General features: G+C 41.3%; 1 protein-coding gene across 1 annotated transcript in view; it reads left to right on the top strand.

Annotated features, from left to right (window-relative positions):
• Positions 1 to 7,377: 7,377 nt before the first annotated feature.
• Positions 7,378 to 17,767, top strand: part of VAPA (VAMP associated protein A) — a 43,585-nt gene continuing 33,195 nt past the window's right edge. Inside the window, exon 1 of the mRNA XM_048508221.1 lies at positions 7,378 to 7,675. Within this exon, the coding sequence (XP_048364178.1) occupies positions 7,600 to 7,675 (76 nt within the window). The 5' untranslated portion in view covers positions 7,378 to 7,599. The remainder of the gene's footprint in view (positions 7,676 to 17,767) is intronic.

Raw genomic sequence — 17,767 nt, 5'->3', positions numbered from 1 at the left:
GCAACAATGTGCAAGCACGCACCTTGGGACCAGAGTGCATGGAAGTTACATTTGCTGTGCAGGAAATTAGCATCATTTATTTTGCTCTCAGTCAAAACAAGGAGCTGCTTGGCAGGACATCTCGAGATATTCTTGCTTGGTGATTCCCTGCAAATAGTATCTGTTTGCTGCCAAAATATGACATAAGGGAAAGAGAAATAGGCCAAGTGTGTACTTTCTCAGAGACCAGATTCCCACAGAGTATAAAATTTTGTGAAAATTCACTAGAATGTTATATACTTGCTATTCAGAAATGTTAAAATGGAATAAATGACTTACAACTGCAACTGATAGAATCACACGCTTTCTACTAAATAATCAGATCCCTCCCCCCCGCCCCGCCCCCCACAAGTACCATCAGATAGGTCTAGAGCAGTGGTGGCGAACCTATGGCATGGGTGCCAGAGGTGGCACTCAGAGCCCTCTCTGTGGGCACACACAGAGTGCCCCCACCCACACATCTAGGCTGGCTTGGGCCGCTGGGCTGAATTATTAGCATTAAATCCAAGACCAAGTTTTGGGGAAGCAGTGTAGGTAACCCTGTTAAGCGCTTTTAAACCCCATTGATTTTCATATGAAGAATTAAAATGCAATCCTTTACCTGGGAGTAAGCTCAATTGCTGGCAATGGGGCTTGCTTCTGAGTAAACCCTCCTAGGGTCGTGATTCACCAGTTGGAAGAGTTGCACGGTTGCTTCAAAGCAAAGCCACCGACTACCATCAAGTTTACTCCCTAGTAACGCACGCCTCGGAGCCAACTAAACTAAAACCTCAATATTCAGGTTAAATTGCTATGTTGGCACTTTGCGATAAATAAGTGGGTTTTGGGTTACAATTTGGGCACTCGGTCTCGAAAAGGTTTGCCATCACTGGTTTAGAGTGCTTAATTTTAATAATGGTCAATAGTATTCAATCTAAACAATGCTCTTATTTTTTTTAAACCACCTGTGGTAGCTTTTCGGTGCCTTTTGTGCACTCTAGTGTCTATGGAGATGTACAGTATATTGTGTACAGATTGTCTTACCCAGCTTTAATTGCTTAAATGTAAACCAGTAATTAAATGCCAGTGTGATGCTTTGTGCTAAGTACTATCACTCTGTGTTGTTTATGAAAGGGCTGTGACTGGGCTGGACCCATTGATCCTTATGTATGGAAAGTTACACTCCTCTCTGTTAATACATTTGTTCTATATTTGTATTGCATGATCACAAACATGGTTTGTGCCTAAAAGAATTATTTTTATTCTATAATGAGTGATACTAATAAATATTCTTAATTTTTGTGATTCTGGTCTTTTTCTTTAACTACAACAAGTAACTAAAGAACATCATAGCTATTTCATACATTATGCAAAGACAAATCCAAATTTGTCATTGACCTGCTCTCCCAGCTCACCTGGCTTCTTTCTTCCTTCTCTGGTGAATCACCCACAAGAGAGCCAACCATTTGAGAGCCACAGGAATAAGATGTAATACACATAATTTCTAATGCAGAAACTGTAAGTGGGTTAGCTGCAGAAATTTTGGATTGCTGTTCTACAACACAAGACAAACTTTCGAATGACATAGCAGGTTTAAGTTATTCAAAGTACATTTAAGACACAACAGTGTAGAATGTGTGAATTTGATGAAATAGAATAATTCCTAATCCATCCTCGGATCAGAAGATGGAAGATGTTAGTAATGAATTACTAACAAGAAAAACCAAGCAAGGGGCACATGAGAAAAAGGCTGTGATCGATTGGTAGTCATTTCTTGCTTCTCCAGAAAGGAAAGGATAAGTACAAGTTATGTATTTGAAATTTTTCTAAGGTAATGTCACATAATTCACTTTGTAATGGTAGGATTATAAATGTCAAAACTGAGAGTAGGCGATGTACAATGTCTTTTGCTGTGCCAGAGCTGCACCCTTTTAAATCCATTTAGGTCAATGGGCTTAGAGGGGTATAACTTTAAAATTGTATCATTGGGTTGCCAGGCAGAATAAAAAAACAAATGTAATAAAGGGTAACATTATGCTGATGAAATGAATATTTTCTTTAATGTTGCTTTTGTTAATTTAAGGAGGTGGTTAATATTCCCTCATCCCACCACTTTCCCTCCTTGGTACTTGGGTTCTAGGCATTTTCTACAAAGTCAGATGATCCTGAATTTTTAAACAGTTTGTGTTTAAGATCAATCTTCATGTTAACAGGTACAAATTCTAAAAAGTAAAAACATTTGAGTATCAAATATTTTGTTAAGAGTATTGCTGTTTGATACTTCTATGTTTGTTACAATATGTGGAAAGAAGAGCTCATTACAGCGAAAACAACTGTGCTGTCATAGGATCAGTGACACGAGATGGTGGTGGAAAAAGCACGACATTCTTTAGTATTCCAAAAATAAAATTGTAAAATGGATGTAGAGATTTCAATCAGAGAGGTATGCCGATGTGGCAAGATAAACAGAATGAAAATTCGAAGATATGGATAATATATGTGGACTGGATGAAAGAAGCTTGAGTCAATGAAGAAATATGGGAGAAGAGGCAACAGAGAATGAACTTACTGCTGTTTGTGTGACAAAACTATGAAGAAGAAGTAATGGGGGGAGGGAGAAAAGGGCGGGAAAGTATCATTTGAAAATGTATGAAGAAGGAAATTACTATAAACTGTAAAATTCAAATGATACAATTATTATTTTTTTAAATCAGAGAAATATGCCTGAAGCATGAACGCTTCATACTACAAAAAAGTATGCAATCCTGCTCCACCTTCCTTCATCTAGGAGTGTCACTTTACACATGCATCTTGTTTCTAAGGATTCTTTCAGGGCTCTAGGATACATATCATGAAATGCTTCAAATGCTTACTTCAAAGCTCAACTTAAATCAATTAATTAGTTACATAATCTACCAAAATTGTATGTCACAGTGGTAGAAAGAGAGTTAGGGGCAGTGGCGTTCCTGCCTAGGGACAGGGGGTACCCTATGTCCCCGGGCACCCCCCATTTGGTCACGTGGGGGGGCGCCAACATTTCAGGGTCGTTTGTGTGTTTTTAAATTTTTTAAGTGTTTTTTCACGTTCCGGCCTGCAGGGGGCGCATTTTTAAGGCTATCGGCACCAAAATTTCAGGGTATCATCCAGATACTGGCCTTATGATACCACCCAAATTTGGTGATGTTTGGTTTAGGGGGTGCAAAGTTATGGACCCCCAAATGGGGTGCCCCATCCCCATTGTTTTCAATGGAAGCTAACAGGAGATAGGGTCTACCCATTTGAGGGACCATAACTTTGGTTTCCCTGAACATAACTTCACCAAATTTGGGTGGCATCCTAAGAATAGTTACCAGATGATACCCGGAAATTTTGGTGTCACTAGCTTTAAAAATACACCCCTTCCAGGCACCCCAAGAAATTTGCCCAAGATTCTTTGTTTTGCAGTGACTTTGCTCCATTGTAGCCAATGGGGAATTTCTGAGTGTGTAGGCAGGCTGCACATTTTTGAAGATAGAGGCACCAGACTTTCAGGGTGGCTCTAGGAAGGCCTCCTGGTAATAGCATCCAGGTTTGGAGACCTTTGCTTCTGGGGGGGTTCAATTTTATGGGCCCCCAAAAGGCTTATTTTTTTTCCCCGCTCCTGCACATGAAAGCCTGTGGGCTGAGTTCTCTCAGAACTCTCTCAACTCCCCCACCCAGAAGCAAAAGCTCACCAAGATTGGATGCTATTACTCAAGGCCTCTTGGAGTCACCTTGAAAGTCTGGCACCTCTATCTTCAAAAATGTGCAGCCTGCCCCAGAAATTCCTCATTAGCTACAATGGAGCAAAGTCACTGCAAAACAAAGAATCTTGGGCACATTTCAGTGCCTGGAAGGGATGTATTTTAGCTAGTGACACCAAAATTTCAGGGTATCATCTGGTAACTATTCTATGATGCCACCCAAGTTTGGTGAAGTTATGTTCAGGGAAACTAAAATTATGGTCCCTCAATGGGTAGCCCCATCTCCTGTTAGCTTCCATTGAAAACAGTGGGGATGGGGCATTCCATTTGGGGGTCCATAACTTTGCTGCCCCTGAACCAAACATTGCCAAACTCAGTGGTATCATCAGGGCAGTCTCTGGATGATGCCCTGAAATCATGGTGTCGCTTAGCTTTAAAAAAATGCACTCCCTGCAGGCTGAAAACACCAAAAATACCCCCCCCCCCAACCCAAATACTTTGCATTCGCATTTGGTAATTTTTGGGCAGGACATAATCAGACAATTTTTGTCTGAAAGTGCCCAATTTGTCCAGATTCCAGCCGAATCTGCTATTTGTTTCATCTGAATCTCCAACCCTCAAAAGTGATGCTATTTCAAGGTGGGGGAGACTCCACCCCCAAAAGCATCACTTTCAATTTTGTTTTAACCGGGGACCCCAGATTCTCCCTTTAAGGTAGATTTAAAAGAAGAATCTGAGCTTCCTAGTTTAAACACCAATGAAAGTGGATTCCACTGGAGGTGTTTTGTGAGAGATGATGCTGACATTTGTTTGGTAAATGTTTTGCTGGGGGTGATTTGTGAGAGATTTCCATGCTTAATACCCACTTGCACTAGCTTGGAATTGTTTCTCAGGCTAACAACCTACCTCATAGGGTCGTTGTGATTAGGAAATTAGGAAAAGAGTTGGTGGGTAGAGAGCCATGTATGTTTTGATGGGAGTGGGAGGTGATTTGTGAGCTGGTACAAAAAATAATTGTTTGGTCATGGTGGGGGAGGGTGGCCGCCCATACGCCGGGCCGGGGGGGGGGGGCGCCAAACTCAGGTTTTGTCCCCGGGCGCCAGTTTGCCTAGGTACGCCCCTGGTTAGGGGGAGAGACCAGGCATTTCTCCTCCTTGCTCATACCTGCCACATTCAATTATGAATACAGGATCATTGAGATAACCTAGCATGCTCTGAAGGCAATTGTCTGGGGTCTACTGGCTTGTATAAACTGGACCTATTCCTTTCCGACTGAATTTTCCATTTATATTTTCAAATTAGACATTCAAATTATATTATGTATGGATAACATGCTCTTTTGGGAAGGGTTGGAAGCTGCATAATTCAGTTGGCACAGGAGAAAAAGCCAAAGGAATGGCAGAAGATGAAGCCATCCAGATTCTAGATCAGCAGCCTGGAAGAGAAAGTATTGCTTAATGCTTTTCTACATTAGGCTATAGAGAAAAGAGAAGCTGGATTGGAAAAATGTTTCTGTTCTGTAGGGATCGGATAACACTAAGAGGAACAGAACTAACTGATAAAATGTGAAGCAAGATGAAAAGCTACTATTTCTTAATTTTGATTATATTCTTAATGCCTGTTTCAAGGAATTACAAAGCTATATAAGGTCTGATGGAAGAAAGATTTCAAAATGTCTCTCACATACCATGTATCAGTTGCAAGGTGCAATCTAGTAAGCTCTCATTATTATCACCCACACAGTGGCCACATGAATAATTCATTAAAAGACTGTCAGGGATTCCAGCTATAAAACTATGAGCTTTCTATTGGCTGAAAAGGAAATGAATATTTTATAAATCATCTCAGATAAAAATGCAAGAATAGTATTTCATAGTATAGTACCAGTTACAAACGAAATATATTAGCAATAAACCAAATGTAAAGAAAAGGTTAATAAACACATTTTCCATCGGTATATGTCACCAGAAAAACTGGCAAAGATGCATACAAATTTTTCGAAAAAGTGTTGGCAATATGATCATCATGAAGGGACATTATCATTTATGGTGGACTTTTTAAAAGCTTAGGAATTTTGGAGCTTAATACATTCAACAGTTCAAATTATTTTAAATAGTAATATATAAATGAAACCAAATGCTTTCCTCTTGAGACTTATGGAAGATTTCTGGAACGAAAACATGGAACTTTGTTTTTATATATTTGTTTTCATATATAAAAGATGCCAGTCACAGATGCAGGCGAAATGTTAGGAGAAAATGCTGCTAGAACAAGCCTGGAAACCACACAACACCCCATTGCTTGTACAGTTTTGCAGACTGTGTAAAGCAAAACTGTTCAGAGGACATTTCTACAGAATGGGAATTCCTGTATAAGATATAGGCTGTTTCTAGATAGATAATAAAAGTTTTAATTTTCATTGCATGGGAAACTGTAAGCTTTATTTTCCTCTTCCTTGGACTGCTTGCTGAGCATGTCTGCAGGTCATCATCCTCTAATTGTGAAAATCAGTTCATCCAATGTATTTTTTTTCTGTTCTTTGTCTTTAATTTGTGAGATCCAGTTATATTTCATTGTTCACATATGTACTAAACTGCCTTTACTGTGCTGTCTTTTATAACTTAGATTGCAGTCCAGTAGCACCTTAAAGACCCACAAGAGTTAAAACTCTGTAGTTTTCTTTTAGTTTTAATGAGAAGGGCAACAACAAATGAAGAGAACACATAATAAACATTTATCTATATCTAAAAATGGCCTCACAATTTATTTATGCATTTATATGCCACTTTGCTTCTCAATGGGAATCCAAAGCAGGTTAGGATACAAAAACAGAAACATACAGGAGAGAGAAAAAGGGAACGGACTTTTCCTACGTGGTAATGTCCAGGACCAAAAATGGTTTAAAAGTGGGTGAGACAGACTGATATGGAGGACAAGAGCATCAATGGCTAGTGGCTACTAAGCCCAGTAACTAATGGGAACCTTGGCGTGAGTCGGCCTTTGGCTAAATACAATTAATTTTTATATTGAATCTGGTCAACGTATCGCACCGGGAGAGCCATCTGTCATATATTTCCTTGTGAGCCGTAAGTGTACTCCAGGAAACAGGCGGAAGAAGTGGGAGAAGGTCCGCAGACCGTCAGACTCCATCGGTGAAGGAAAGAGCCAGTTTCTCATCCGCAGCTGACAGGAGACCCGCAAACTCCCACTTATGGCTTTGGAGACTACATTTCCCAGCATGCAACGTCCCAAGAGCGCTCACAGAAGCTCGAGATCGTCGAACATGCGGGAAGTCGCAGTCAGTCAGCCTCTCTATTACGTTGGAAGATCCTGCTGCTCGCCTTCTGCGGCCATTTTCCCTTCCGGTTTCCATTCCCTTCCCCTCACTTCCCACAATCACAACACCTCCCCCCGGCCCGTGTGAAAGGAGGCCCGCGTCTAGCAAGCTGTCAACCGACGTACTGAGGGGAAGGGAGAAAGGGGGCGGAGCTTGAACGCGGCAGTCGTGCGCGCGCGCCCCGATAGGCCGACGTGCGGGTTCTAGAACTAGACGTCTGTCCTCGTGCCCGCGCCAGAGTCGGCGTCGATCGCAGTGCGCTGGGCGGGCGCGTGGGGTGTAGAACGAAGCAGTCCTGGCGGCAGGGGGAGGAGGCAGCGGCGGGGGAGAATAAAGGCGAAGCACGCGCGCGCGCCCCCCTTCCGTCCTTGCGCGCGCGCGCCTTCTGGGAACGAGGAGGAGGTTGTCTGCCGCCGCCGCCACCGCCGCCGCTGGTTCTTTTCCTACTACACCGTCCGCTTCCTTTCTCCCTCGACCGGCGTGTCTTCTCATCCCCCGGGCTGAGCGAACGTGTGAACGACGATGGCGGCCGCCGGGGCTCTGGCCAAGCACGAGCAGATCCTGGTCCTCGATCCGCCCACCGACCTCAAATTCAAAGGTGCGATGGAAATATCAAGGGGGGGGGGGGGCAAGAGGAATGAATGCCCAAAAAGGGCAATGCCGGCGGGCGGGGGGAGCTAGAGGCAGGGGACTTATTGAGAACCTTTTTGCCGTTCCTCCTCCGTCCCTCGAGTCGACCAGGGCGAGGAACTAGCGGGCCTCTCCTTGGGCCCAGGCAGGCGGTCTGGGACTAAATCCAGAGCCTGGATTGGGAGGTTCGAGTTGGAGAACGGGACGAGGCGTCGCCGTCGCCATCTTGTTCTCTTCCCTTCGCTCCGCTCTTCTTTTGCCCCCCCCCAGTCCTCCCGGTCGGTGCTGAGAGGAAACGGCGGTGCTTTTTCGGGTGGTTCTTCCCGCCCCCCCCCCCCCTTTCACCCTGACCGTCACCGCCCCGGAGAAAGAGCAGGGAGCGGGCCTCGGGGATTGCCAGCCATCCCGCCACCCCTCCCGGTTCTTCTGCAGCCCCACTTCGGCGTGCCTCCCCTCACTGGCCCCGGAGTGAAATCCACCCCCCCCCCCCAAGCCTATTAAGATGGGGGTGAGGCAGCAACTGTCACAGTGAAATTTAAGTCAGTGGCTCTATCCCCGCCTGTGACATCCTCCTTCCCCGCGAGGATGGACCAGGCCCTAAATGCGGATGGCCGCTTCTTGGCATACCTTCCGTCTAAGATTAGGGGAAAGCCACTGAGACTGACTGAGTTATCAGGCTAGGCTGCTCCATTTTCCTAATGAGGGTCCCCCCTGTTAATTTGGACTGCTGAGCTTTCCTGCGCTTCCAGTTGGTGTACCTATGGTTGAGGGATGGCATCTTTGCACCAACACTGTGTGATGTGAATCTGAGATAGTTTAATTTAAATCGATTGTATTAGTATAAAAGTGATAGATCTTACAGCTATTTTCTTCATATATTTTACTGCTTAATGTTGTTAGTATTTGAGAATTTTACACAAATTGGTCTTAAAGTTTTAATGGATTGTTATATTATCCCCGTTCTTAAGTCATATGGTATATGTGAATAAGATCTCCTCAGAATGCTTATTATTTGTTATGTAGTGGAATTTGTATTGGTTTATTCTAAGTTTTATGGATGGTCTATGACTGCAATAAATAAACTTCTTCCAGTGATGTGTCATTTACTAGTTAGGGTAAGGGTGTTTTCCATAGCAACTGACTTGAAACTTGAGACTCCTGAATGAGGCTCTATTATTATTGTAGCTTAAATAATTAAAATACAGCTTTAAGGGTTGCTCAACAAAACCATTGAATAATCCTGAGGAAATACAGGTGAAGCTTCTGTGCTTTGATTTATGTGTTCACTTTTGGACTAGGCCTCTCATACAGTAGATTGCCATTATATGTTCTAATCTAGTCACTTCCCTGAGAAGTAGCAGTGATGGCTAGGAAATTATAATAGTGTTGCAAGAATAGCCAAGACTCCTGAAAATTAGCTATTGCAACAACAACAAAAGCCCTCATACCTATTACTATTTACCCTAGTTCTAGGTTTAGTGGATGTCTTTAGAAACCATTTCAACTCAGGAGTCAGTTGCCCACTTGAAATGGAAATAAACTTTGTTCTATTGACAGAATGCCTGGATTAAGAATAGGGTGGCCTGTAAACAGTAATAATTAGAAATGCTATCATCCATCTGGAGCTTTTAAAATGAGGACTGTCAAATGAAACTGTGTCAATTATTGATAACTTTAATGTGAAATCCCAAGAGTAGCCAAACTTAGATTAGAGAACCTATGCATTACATTTATCTTTTACTACTGGTGATAGCTACAGAGGAGAAAGCAGGATAGCCTACCTATTTCTGTAGTAATGAAATTCATAATTTGGAATAAGTTCTGTGTATATATTGGAAACATCCTAGAAACAAACAGTTAAAACTCTTGAATTATTGCTTGGTTCTCAAAAGGCAACTTTGTTACTGGGTGATGTGTAATTGCTCAAAAGTCTCAATGAACTCAGACTTACTTCCCAATAGTATGTATGGATTTGCAGGTGTGAATTCTGCAGCAGTAATTTTTGCAGTACTTGGCAGGGTTATTCAGGTTTAAGTCTTTAATTATTAAAGGGGAGGGATTGGCAAGATGTTGAAATTAATGCTGTTTTTAAAATCACTTTAAAAGACAGTGGTGATGGAGCCATTATCATTTTTGCTTTTTTTCTTTACATTATTTTTACCAAACTGAATAGAAGTGTGGTGCACTCTGCTCACTATTTCTACAGATTTTACTGCTTGATTTCTCTTTAGTTAGTGAAATTTCATGTTTTGCAGAATATATATCATGAAGTTAGGCTTCTCCCAGACAGGGGTTCTAATATACACGCCTTGAGCAGCTCAGCAGTAAAACATCTGCTTTGCATATATAAAGGACTCCAGTTCAATCACTGACATCTTCCAACAGCAAGTTCTCAGGTGGCAGAGCTGGGAAGAGTCTCTTGACATTTCAGAAGCACACAGGGTTTGGCTAGTTGAGTTTGATTTGGGTTGGTCACTGTATCTCAAAAAGGAAATTGCAGAGCTTGAAAAGGTACAGAAGGGGATAGACAAGATGATCAAAGGGTTGGAGCTCCTTTCCTATGAGGAAAGCTGAAGTGTCCAGGATTTTTTACTAAAACTCAGGGATATCCAGTGAAGTTGATGGGCAATAGGACGAACAATAGGACCAACAAAAGGGAATGCTACTTTTCTCAACCAGCAATTAAATTGTGGAATGTAATTAAACTGGAATGTGTTACTAGTAGTTGTAAGCCGCATTGAGTAGATCTTTGGAGATGCAGCATATATATTCTTGAAACAAGGGCTCATTCCACACATGCAGAATAATGCACTTTCAAACTGCTTTCAGTGCCCTTTGAAGCTGTGCGGAATAGAAAAATCCACTTGCAAACAGTTGTGAATGTGGTTTGAAAACGCATTATTTTGCGTGTGCAGAAGGGGCCAAGTAATGTTCTAATGGTCACAAGCATAGATGACTTTAAAAGGGGGTTAGACAAATTCACAGATAGGTCTATCAATGTCAATTTGCCATAGTTAGTAAAAGGAATCTCCATATTTAAAGACAGAAAAGCCTCTGAAACCTAGTGCTAGGAGGCAAATTGGCAGGGGGACAAGGACTTGTCTCCTGCTTGTTGGAATTCCAGGGTGACTGGTTGGCTGCTGTGTGGACTAAAGGGATCAGTGGTTTGATCCAACAGTGTTCTTCTTAGGATTAAGCAAAAATCCATGTAGTGGATGCAAGTAATATATTTTTAAATGTAGTTAAATTGTGGCCTTCTTGATTTGGAGATCATTTACTTCAAAGAGAACCAGTTCAGTACAGGTTCAAATCAGATCCCCTCCTCTGCCATGAAGCTTGCAGGCTGTCTCTGTGACTCTTTCTCAGCCTAACTTTATCTTTATAGAATGGCTGTGAGCATGACAAGGTGAGTGGAAAGCCATGTATGCTGCCCTGAACTCCCTGGAACACAGGAGTGTGAAAGACCACCTTGAACCAAGGCGGGATATAAAAACTTAAATAAACAAAAAATATAATATATAATAAGTTTACTTGCTTCTTTTTAATTTTAATTCATTTCTCCAAGGATCGCCAATTGGCATATGTCACTTTTCTGTTGTCTAGTAGAATAGCACTTTCAATAAGATAATATTGCTGTGCTTGTTAGGCAAAGTCAATAAATAGACATATATGCCTGCTAAATTATATGTCTGTGAATCTCACTGGCATTTGCATGGAAAAATCAGTAGTCATCACCTGAACATGTATAAGATATCAAGTACTTTGATATTTAAGCTTGTTGCAAAGAATAGATATCTGATCATGCCTCAACCGTGGCTTTTCCCCACAATAATTAAAGAAATAAAACAATATTCCTCACAAATAAGTGCTTAGGGTCAAATATAGGCATTAGGAGTAGTGCACTACCTGAAAATTTGACCTTGTGTTGATATTGTCAACATACACCCAAGTGAACCTTTAGAATCAGAATATAACTGCTACAGTTTGCATTAATAGTCTGCTCTTGAGGTAATAGTTCATAAGCTTTTGGAAGGGATACATCAAGAGCTGTGCCAGTCTAGCATAATTTAATAAGATATAATACAATTGTGATAGAAAAACTTTGGTGTCACTGGCCAATGCAGTGCCAATGAATGTTAAGTGTAAACATGTAGTTTAAATCAAGTATCACAGTTCTTGTATTTAATATAAGCTAATTTCCAAGGGATCCCTAATGTGCATTGCAGTCAAATTTATCAATACGTTCTATGGTGTATAAGTACTGTGGAATTTTAGTAGGAGGCACAGTAATTAAAAAACATTCTTTAGAACCTTCAATTAAATTAATTTTTGTAGCATTTCCTTCTTTGAATATAAGTTATGTCTTTGGGCCAGTCATATGTTTAAAATGTTAATATCTTGTCAAAACCTTTCATTAACATTTCAAAACAAAACTAGAGACAATTGTATTATTTTTAAAAAGTTTGCCAATCCAGTCCTGTACAGAGTAACTGTATGGTAAGCTCATTGAAATCAATGACTTTAGATAAGAGTAACTCTGCATATGATTGCACTTTGTGTTGCGGTTGGCTGAATAGTACAGATAGATGAGTCACCTCTGTTGACTTTGGATGTTGTTAAACTTGAGTGTTTTTTATGTCCGTGAACAGCAAATGGGCATTTAATGCCATAATATTTTCCTATAGCATGCATGAACTATGCGGAATAATTTACATAGCTTTCTGGCATCTCCATAAAACTCTTTAATGTGACTTTTGTAATATATATTTTGTGTATGTGTCTTAAATATGGTGCACAGTTACAATAAGCTTTTATACAAAGTCATTAATGACTGACATTCATCACATAGTGGCATATATTAGAATTCGTGAGGCAGAACCAATCATATCAGTGTTGAGTCCTCAGAATCTTATTAAACTTTCTCAGTGGGAAAGATGCATCTGTGCCAGATACCTAATGTTTGAAGGCCTTTGCCAGTTACAGTAGACTGTGCTAGATTAGATGAGCTAATACTCTGCCCTAATAGAAAGCCATTTATTACTATTTTTGCCTATTTAGGATTCTGTAAACAACCATTTTGTATTGGATGTTAGAGTACATTTACATGTGAACAGTGAGCACCTTAAAGATTAGTATTTGAGTCTTTGTCAGTACTTGCAAAATGCCCCTACAATGAAGATGTCATATTTTGTGTAATTGAACAGCTGTGTATTTGCCATATCCCAAGTGTTAATTGGCTCCATCTGAGAGTCTCAGAACAGCACAAAATTTGGTCTTTAGTTAAATTTACTTATAGTTATGTTTAGTTGGAGAATCTTCAACTTTTATTTTGGGCTTGAATTTGAAACTAGTAAATCATTGTGATTCAGAAGTATTATTCACCCACTGAACTGCTGTTGCTAATGATATACACTACTGCAAATTGAGAAGGTTGTACTTAAGAGTAAAAATAGCTCACCACTAGACCCATCCCTCAGCCTTTAAGATGAGTTGCCAAAAATGGTCAGTGATATGTGTCTGATGTTGGCAAGGTTGGAATATTTTTATGAATCAGTTGTGTGGCTTGGTATCTGCATGTTTGGCCAACAGAATTAGGTCTCTAGAGAGAATGAGCATTTTAATGAAATGGCTAGAATGTAAGGGCTTCTTCTTACATCCCGATTCTGTATCCTTGGTTTGATTTTCAGATGTACACAAAAAGGTATTACAAAACATATACAGTTTTGTATGCAAGAATATAAATGTGGATATTATATGATGGAAAATAGATATGCATTTATTTGCAAAATTAAGTTGTGGATTAAAATATAATAAACATTATCTCATCTGAGTGGTAATAAATGACTGAAAACACAGTGTTAAGCACTGTAATGACAATATCCAAAATGATTGGCTGTTGGAGAAGTTGTTGCTGTAGGATCACTGATATATTACATTCAGTACATTATTTTATAGTGGGTTAGCAAATTTCTTGTTTCCAATATGTTATCTGGAAGCCTTAGATATCTCTATACATAATTCACTAAGGAACAGAATGAGTTAGTGACACACTTCTCACCAATTGGCGTGCAGGACTTACTTCCAACTATGTAAGTGAGTCCTGTGCAGTCATTGGTGGGAAGTGCTTCCCTCACCACTTCCCTGTCCGCCTTCCCCCTCTGATCCAGGAGCAAGCCGTATCCGGTAAGGCATCAGCAGCAAACTGCCCTCCCAGCCAGGCCTTGCAGAAGCTCCTCATTCTCCTGCTTGCTCTCTTCAACCCCACAAAGACCAAGCCGGGCCCGGTGGAGCAGCAGTAGCAAGCTGCCCTCCTGCCGGCCTGGCAACAGCCCTCCCAGTCTGCTGCCTGCCCTCCCCTGGCTCCAAAACTGAAGCTGAGCCCGGCAGGACAGAGGCAGCAAGCTGCCCTTCCACAGTCCTGGCAACAGCTTCTCCAGTCCACTGCTCACCCTCCCCTGCCCCAAAACCCAAGTCGGGCCTGGCTCTGTTGCTAAGCCCCCTGCCCCAACAGGCACACTGAAGCCCTGTCAGCAAGATTCACTTAGCTGTCTAGTTGTGGCTGCAACTGGCTGGCAGCTGCACAGCTCTATGCAGTCCCTTCCTTCCCTTCCACAGCCTCTTTCCCATTGACAACGTTCCTACCTTTCTCCCCAGCCCCCTTTCTTCCTTCCCTTCCACAATGTTTTTACCTTTCCCCTAGCCCCTTTCTTTCTCCCCTTTGAAATGTTTCTACCTTTCTCCTCAGCCATGTTTTTACTTTTCCTCTCTTTTTCCCCATTGACAACATTCCCATCTTTCTCCCTAGCCCCTTCCCATGACCCATCCCCCTATCCACAGTGTTCTTACCTCCCACCAGCCCCAGCCTCTCTTCCCTTTGACAAAGGAAGAGGTTACTAGTTTCATTTTATTTATTGGTTTATTTGCTTCATATATCCCCTGCCTTCCTCTCCACTGAGAACCTAAAACAGAGTACATCATTTCCCTCCTCTCCAATGTCTGCACAACAACCCTGTCAGGTGGGTAAGGTTGAGAGTTTGTGTCTGGCCAAATTCACCCAATGTGTGCCGTGGTAGAGTGAATCTGGGTTTCCCAAATCTAGGTTTGCCAGCTCTGAGTTGGGAACACAATTTGAGGAGTGAAGCCTGAGGTGTGTGCAAAGGGAAGGACTTATACGGGGTATTGTGCCTCAGAGTCTGTCTTCCAAAGCAACCGTTGTCTCCAGGTGGGCTGATATCTGTTGCCTGGAGATCAGTTGTAATAGTGGGAGATCTCCAGCCACTATCTGGGGATTGGCAACACTATTGAGGATGCCTTCATTATGGATTCAGTGCAGCACAGTTGGGAAGTGAAGCAGTCCCCTTAAAGGTTGCAGGGAGCGGCAAGGAGACGTTCATTCATTAATGATAGATTAATCCTCTGTCCTCTAGAACCTATTTTATTTCACCATAAAATGGGCTTTACTGCTAGTATTGTGTAAAGCATAAATGGTCACTAAAATGGCAGGACAGGTCGTAGTTTGGAGTGTGGTAGTAGTACAGGTGTTTAATAAGACCTAATAATACTCTCTCCTACTAGAGTAATACTTTCTCCATGTTGCTACTACCGGTAGTGTTTCCACCCAGTTTAAACTGCAAAGCAGAGAAAAGTCCTAGGAGTTGCTATAGAATATAAAGCCTTAGGTGGTAGCTCCTGCCCTAACAATCCATTTTGTCTCTAAGGTGCTGCACTCCACAACATATTGAGTTAACTTTTCACAAGGCTTAATAATAAGCATTGTACAAAAATTGTCATAGTAGGAAAGAAATCTACTTGGAAGGGCTATTTCAAGCTAAAATTAGTCATCTATCAGGGAATCGTTCAGATAATAATGTCTTGTACTTTGGAGGCCTGGGCTATTAGATCAATTTCTTTATAATTTAATTGCAAGGGGAAAAACATTATTTAACAGTTGAATGAAATATGCTCTGTGCCCCATTCCCCGCATGAAAAGATATTTTTGGCACCAAATGCTGTATGCTCTTCTGTAGTATGGAGTGCTTATTTGGGGAGATTGCTTTTTGCTGGACCTTATTAATATTGGTGTACAGTATTTTCACACCTCAGTTTTCAGTGGCAAGGAATACATTACAATAGGCCTTAACAATTTTTTTTGGTTCTAGAAGTCAACTCAAAAATGTATGAATGAAACTTGTTTTTCAGTCTTCAATCATATATTAATTACCATATTTTCTAATTGCTACCAAAACCATCATCCTAACCTCTTTGTTGTAGTTTTAATAAAGCTAGGACAAAAGTGATGTATATAAATAAATATGGGGATCATTCCAGCTGTCATAGTTCAACAAAACCGTAACCTATAACCCTAGCCAAAATTCTCTGCAATTGCTGATAATTCCATAATTGATTTAAAAGCTTAATTTAAGTAAATATTGGAGCCAGTATAGAAAGCAACCGGTTAGGGAAGGAATTCTTACATCACTGTTAAATGGTACAAAGTTAAGATATAAACAAGTGAGGACAAGAACTTCATGTACAACCCAACGTTTTCTGATGTGTAAATAAGCTTTGTAATTCTCATTGAGAAATACTACACCAAAATCATTGCTGAAAGTGTTAGGCATCACAGTGAACTTTCTGAGTTCCATTGCAACCTGTCTTCTGAGATCTGTGAAGCCCTGCTTTACAAAGATGGTGATATAAACCAACTTCACATGGAACAAACTTGGTTATTAAAGTAATTATATGTATTGCAGGATTGTGACTGTAACATAGGACAGGCAGCCCAATCCGGGGTGGCAAATCCCTCTTTTGAAACAGCATGGGTTTACAGCAGTAAAAATGCCCTCCCTATGGGCACTCGCCTGGAGGTGTTCCAGTGGGATTCTAACTTGACTTCGTGGAGATTATAGATTTTGTGAAGTAGGCGTAAAAGGAAACAGGGGTAATAACAATGACATTTTGGAGGTCTGGGCTACTAGTCTCTGTGGGCCATTTTCTTATAGATTAATTGCAGGTGTGGATAAATGTCTGACTTGACAGTCTCTAGTTCCACTTTCAGATATCCCAGCAAATTCCTGCCTAAAGGTGGGATGGGAAGATTCTAAGCACTGGGCAATGAGAGGTTGTGGAACATCCACGAAAGGATGAGAGTTGTGTGGGTTAATTCAGTCATTGCCTGAAATAGGGCTTGGGGATGCAACAGAAAAGCAGGGGAAACTATCATGAAAATACATCAGTTTTGCCCATTGAAGGAAAAGAATTCAGACAACTTTAGTATAGTATAGATTCACAGGGCTCGGGCTGATAAAGAGGTAGGAATGGAGCAGATGTCCTGTATACTCTTAGGGAGATCGTAGGTTAGGGGTTAAAGGGAAATATCTAAGAGACAAGTCAGCACTATTTCAGTAGACTGAGAATCTTGGGTCTAAGGAGGAGTTTGAAATTAAATCATTCTTTCTTTCTGACAAAAATACCCTGACAGTTCAGTAAAGATGTGGGTGTTTGAAATTGTAACTGTTTTAAGGCACAATATCACTGTTCTTTCTGTAATAACCAATAATGTATCACATTGCTTTTCTTGTCCACCAAACTACTGAGCTAAATAAAAGACAATAAACTTACTTAGTGTGTGTATGTTGTGAAAGGAAGATGTGAATCACTCCTGGGGCGGAGGAGGGGGAAGTAATAGAAGTTACTTCAGATTCCTCTTCGAACTCCTAAGGCTTTCCTTATGCAGCTGCTCATAATCCAGCACAGTTATTTATTAAGAGTGCCTTACTGACCATTTGCAAACCCCCACCATAAGTAAAACCAGCTCAGTCACTGCTACTTGAAGATGTGACAGGATGTATGGGAAGCTGAGAAAACACCTGGCCATCACGATGCTCTCCACCCAAGTGTTCACCCCGGTGTTTCAGTTTTTGTGATTGCTCCCTACCCCAGCCTGGCTGTAGGCTAGTGGCTGGCAGAAAAAAAGGGGCATCAAGCTCCTTGTCCTGAATGCTCCGGCTGTCAGTCATGCTAGTGGCACTGGCAGAAGGCAGACAGTGGCTCACTGCTT

Source organism: Sphaerodactylus townsendi, linkage group LG09 (assembly GCF_021028975.2).
Source record: "Sphaerodactylus townsendi isolate TG3544 linkage group LG09, MPM_Stown_v2.3, whole genome shotgun sequence".
NCBI lineage: Eukaryota > Metazoa > Chordata > Lepidosauria > Squamata > Sphaerodactylidae > Sphaerodactylus > Sphaerodactylus townsendi.
Note: the sequence above shows the minus strand (reverse complement) of the source record. Positions and strands in the feature narration are given on the sequence as shown.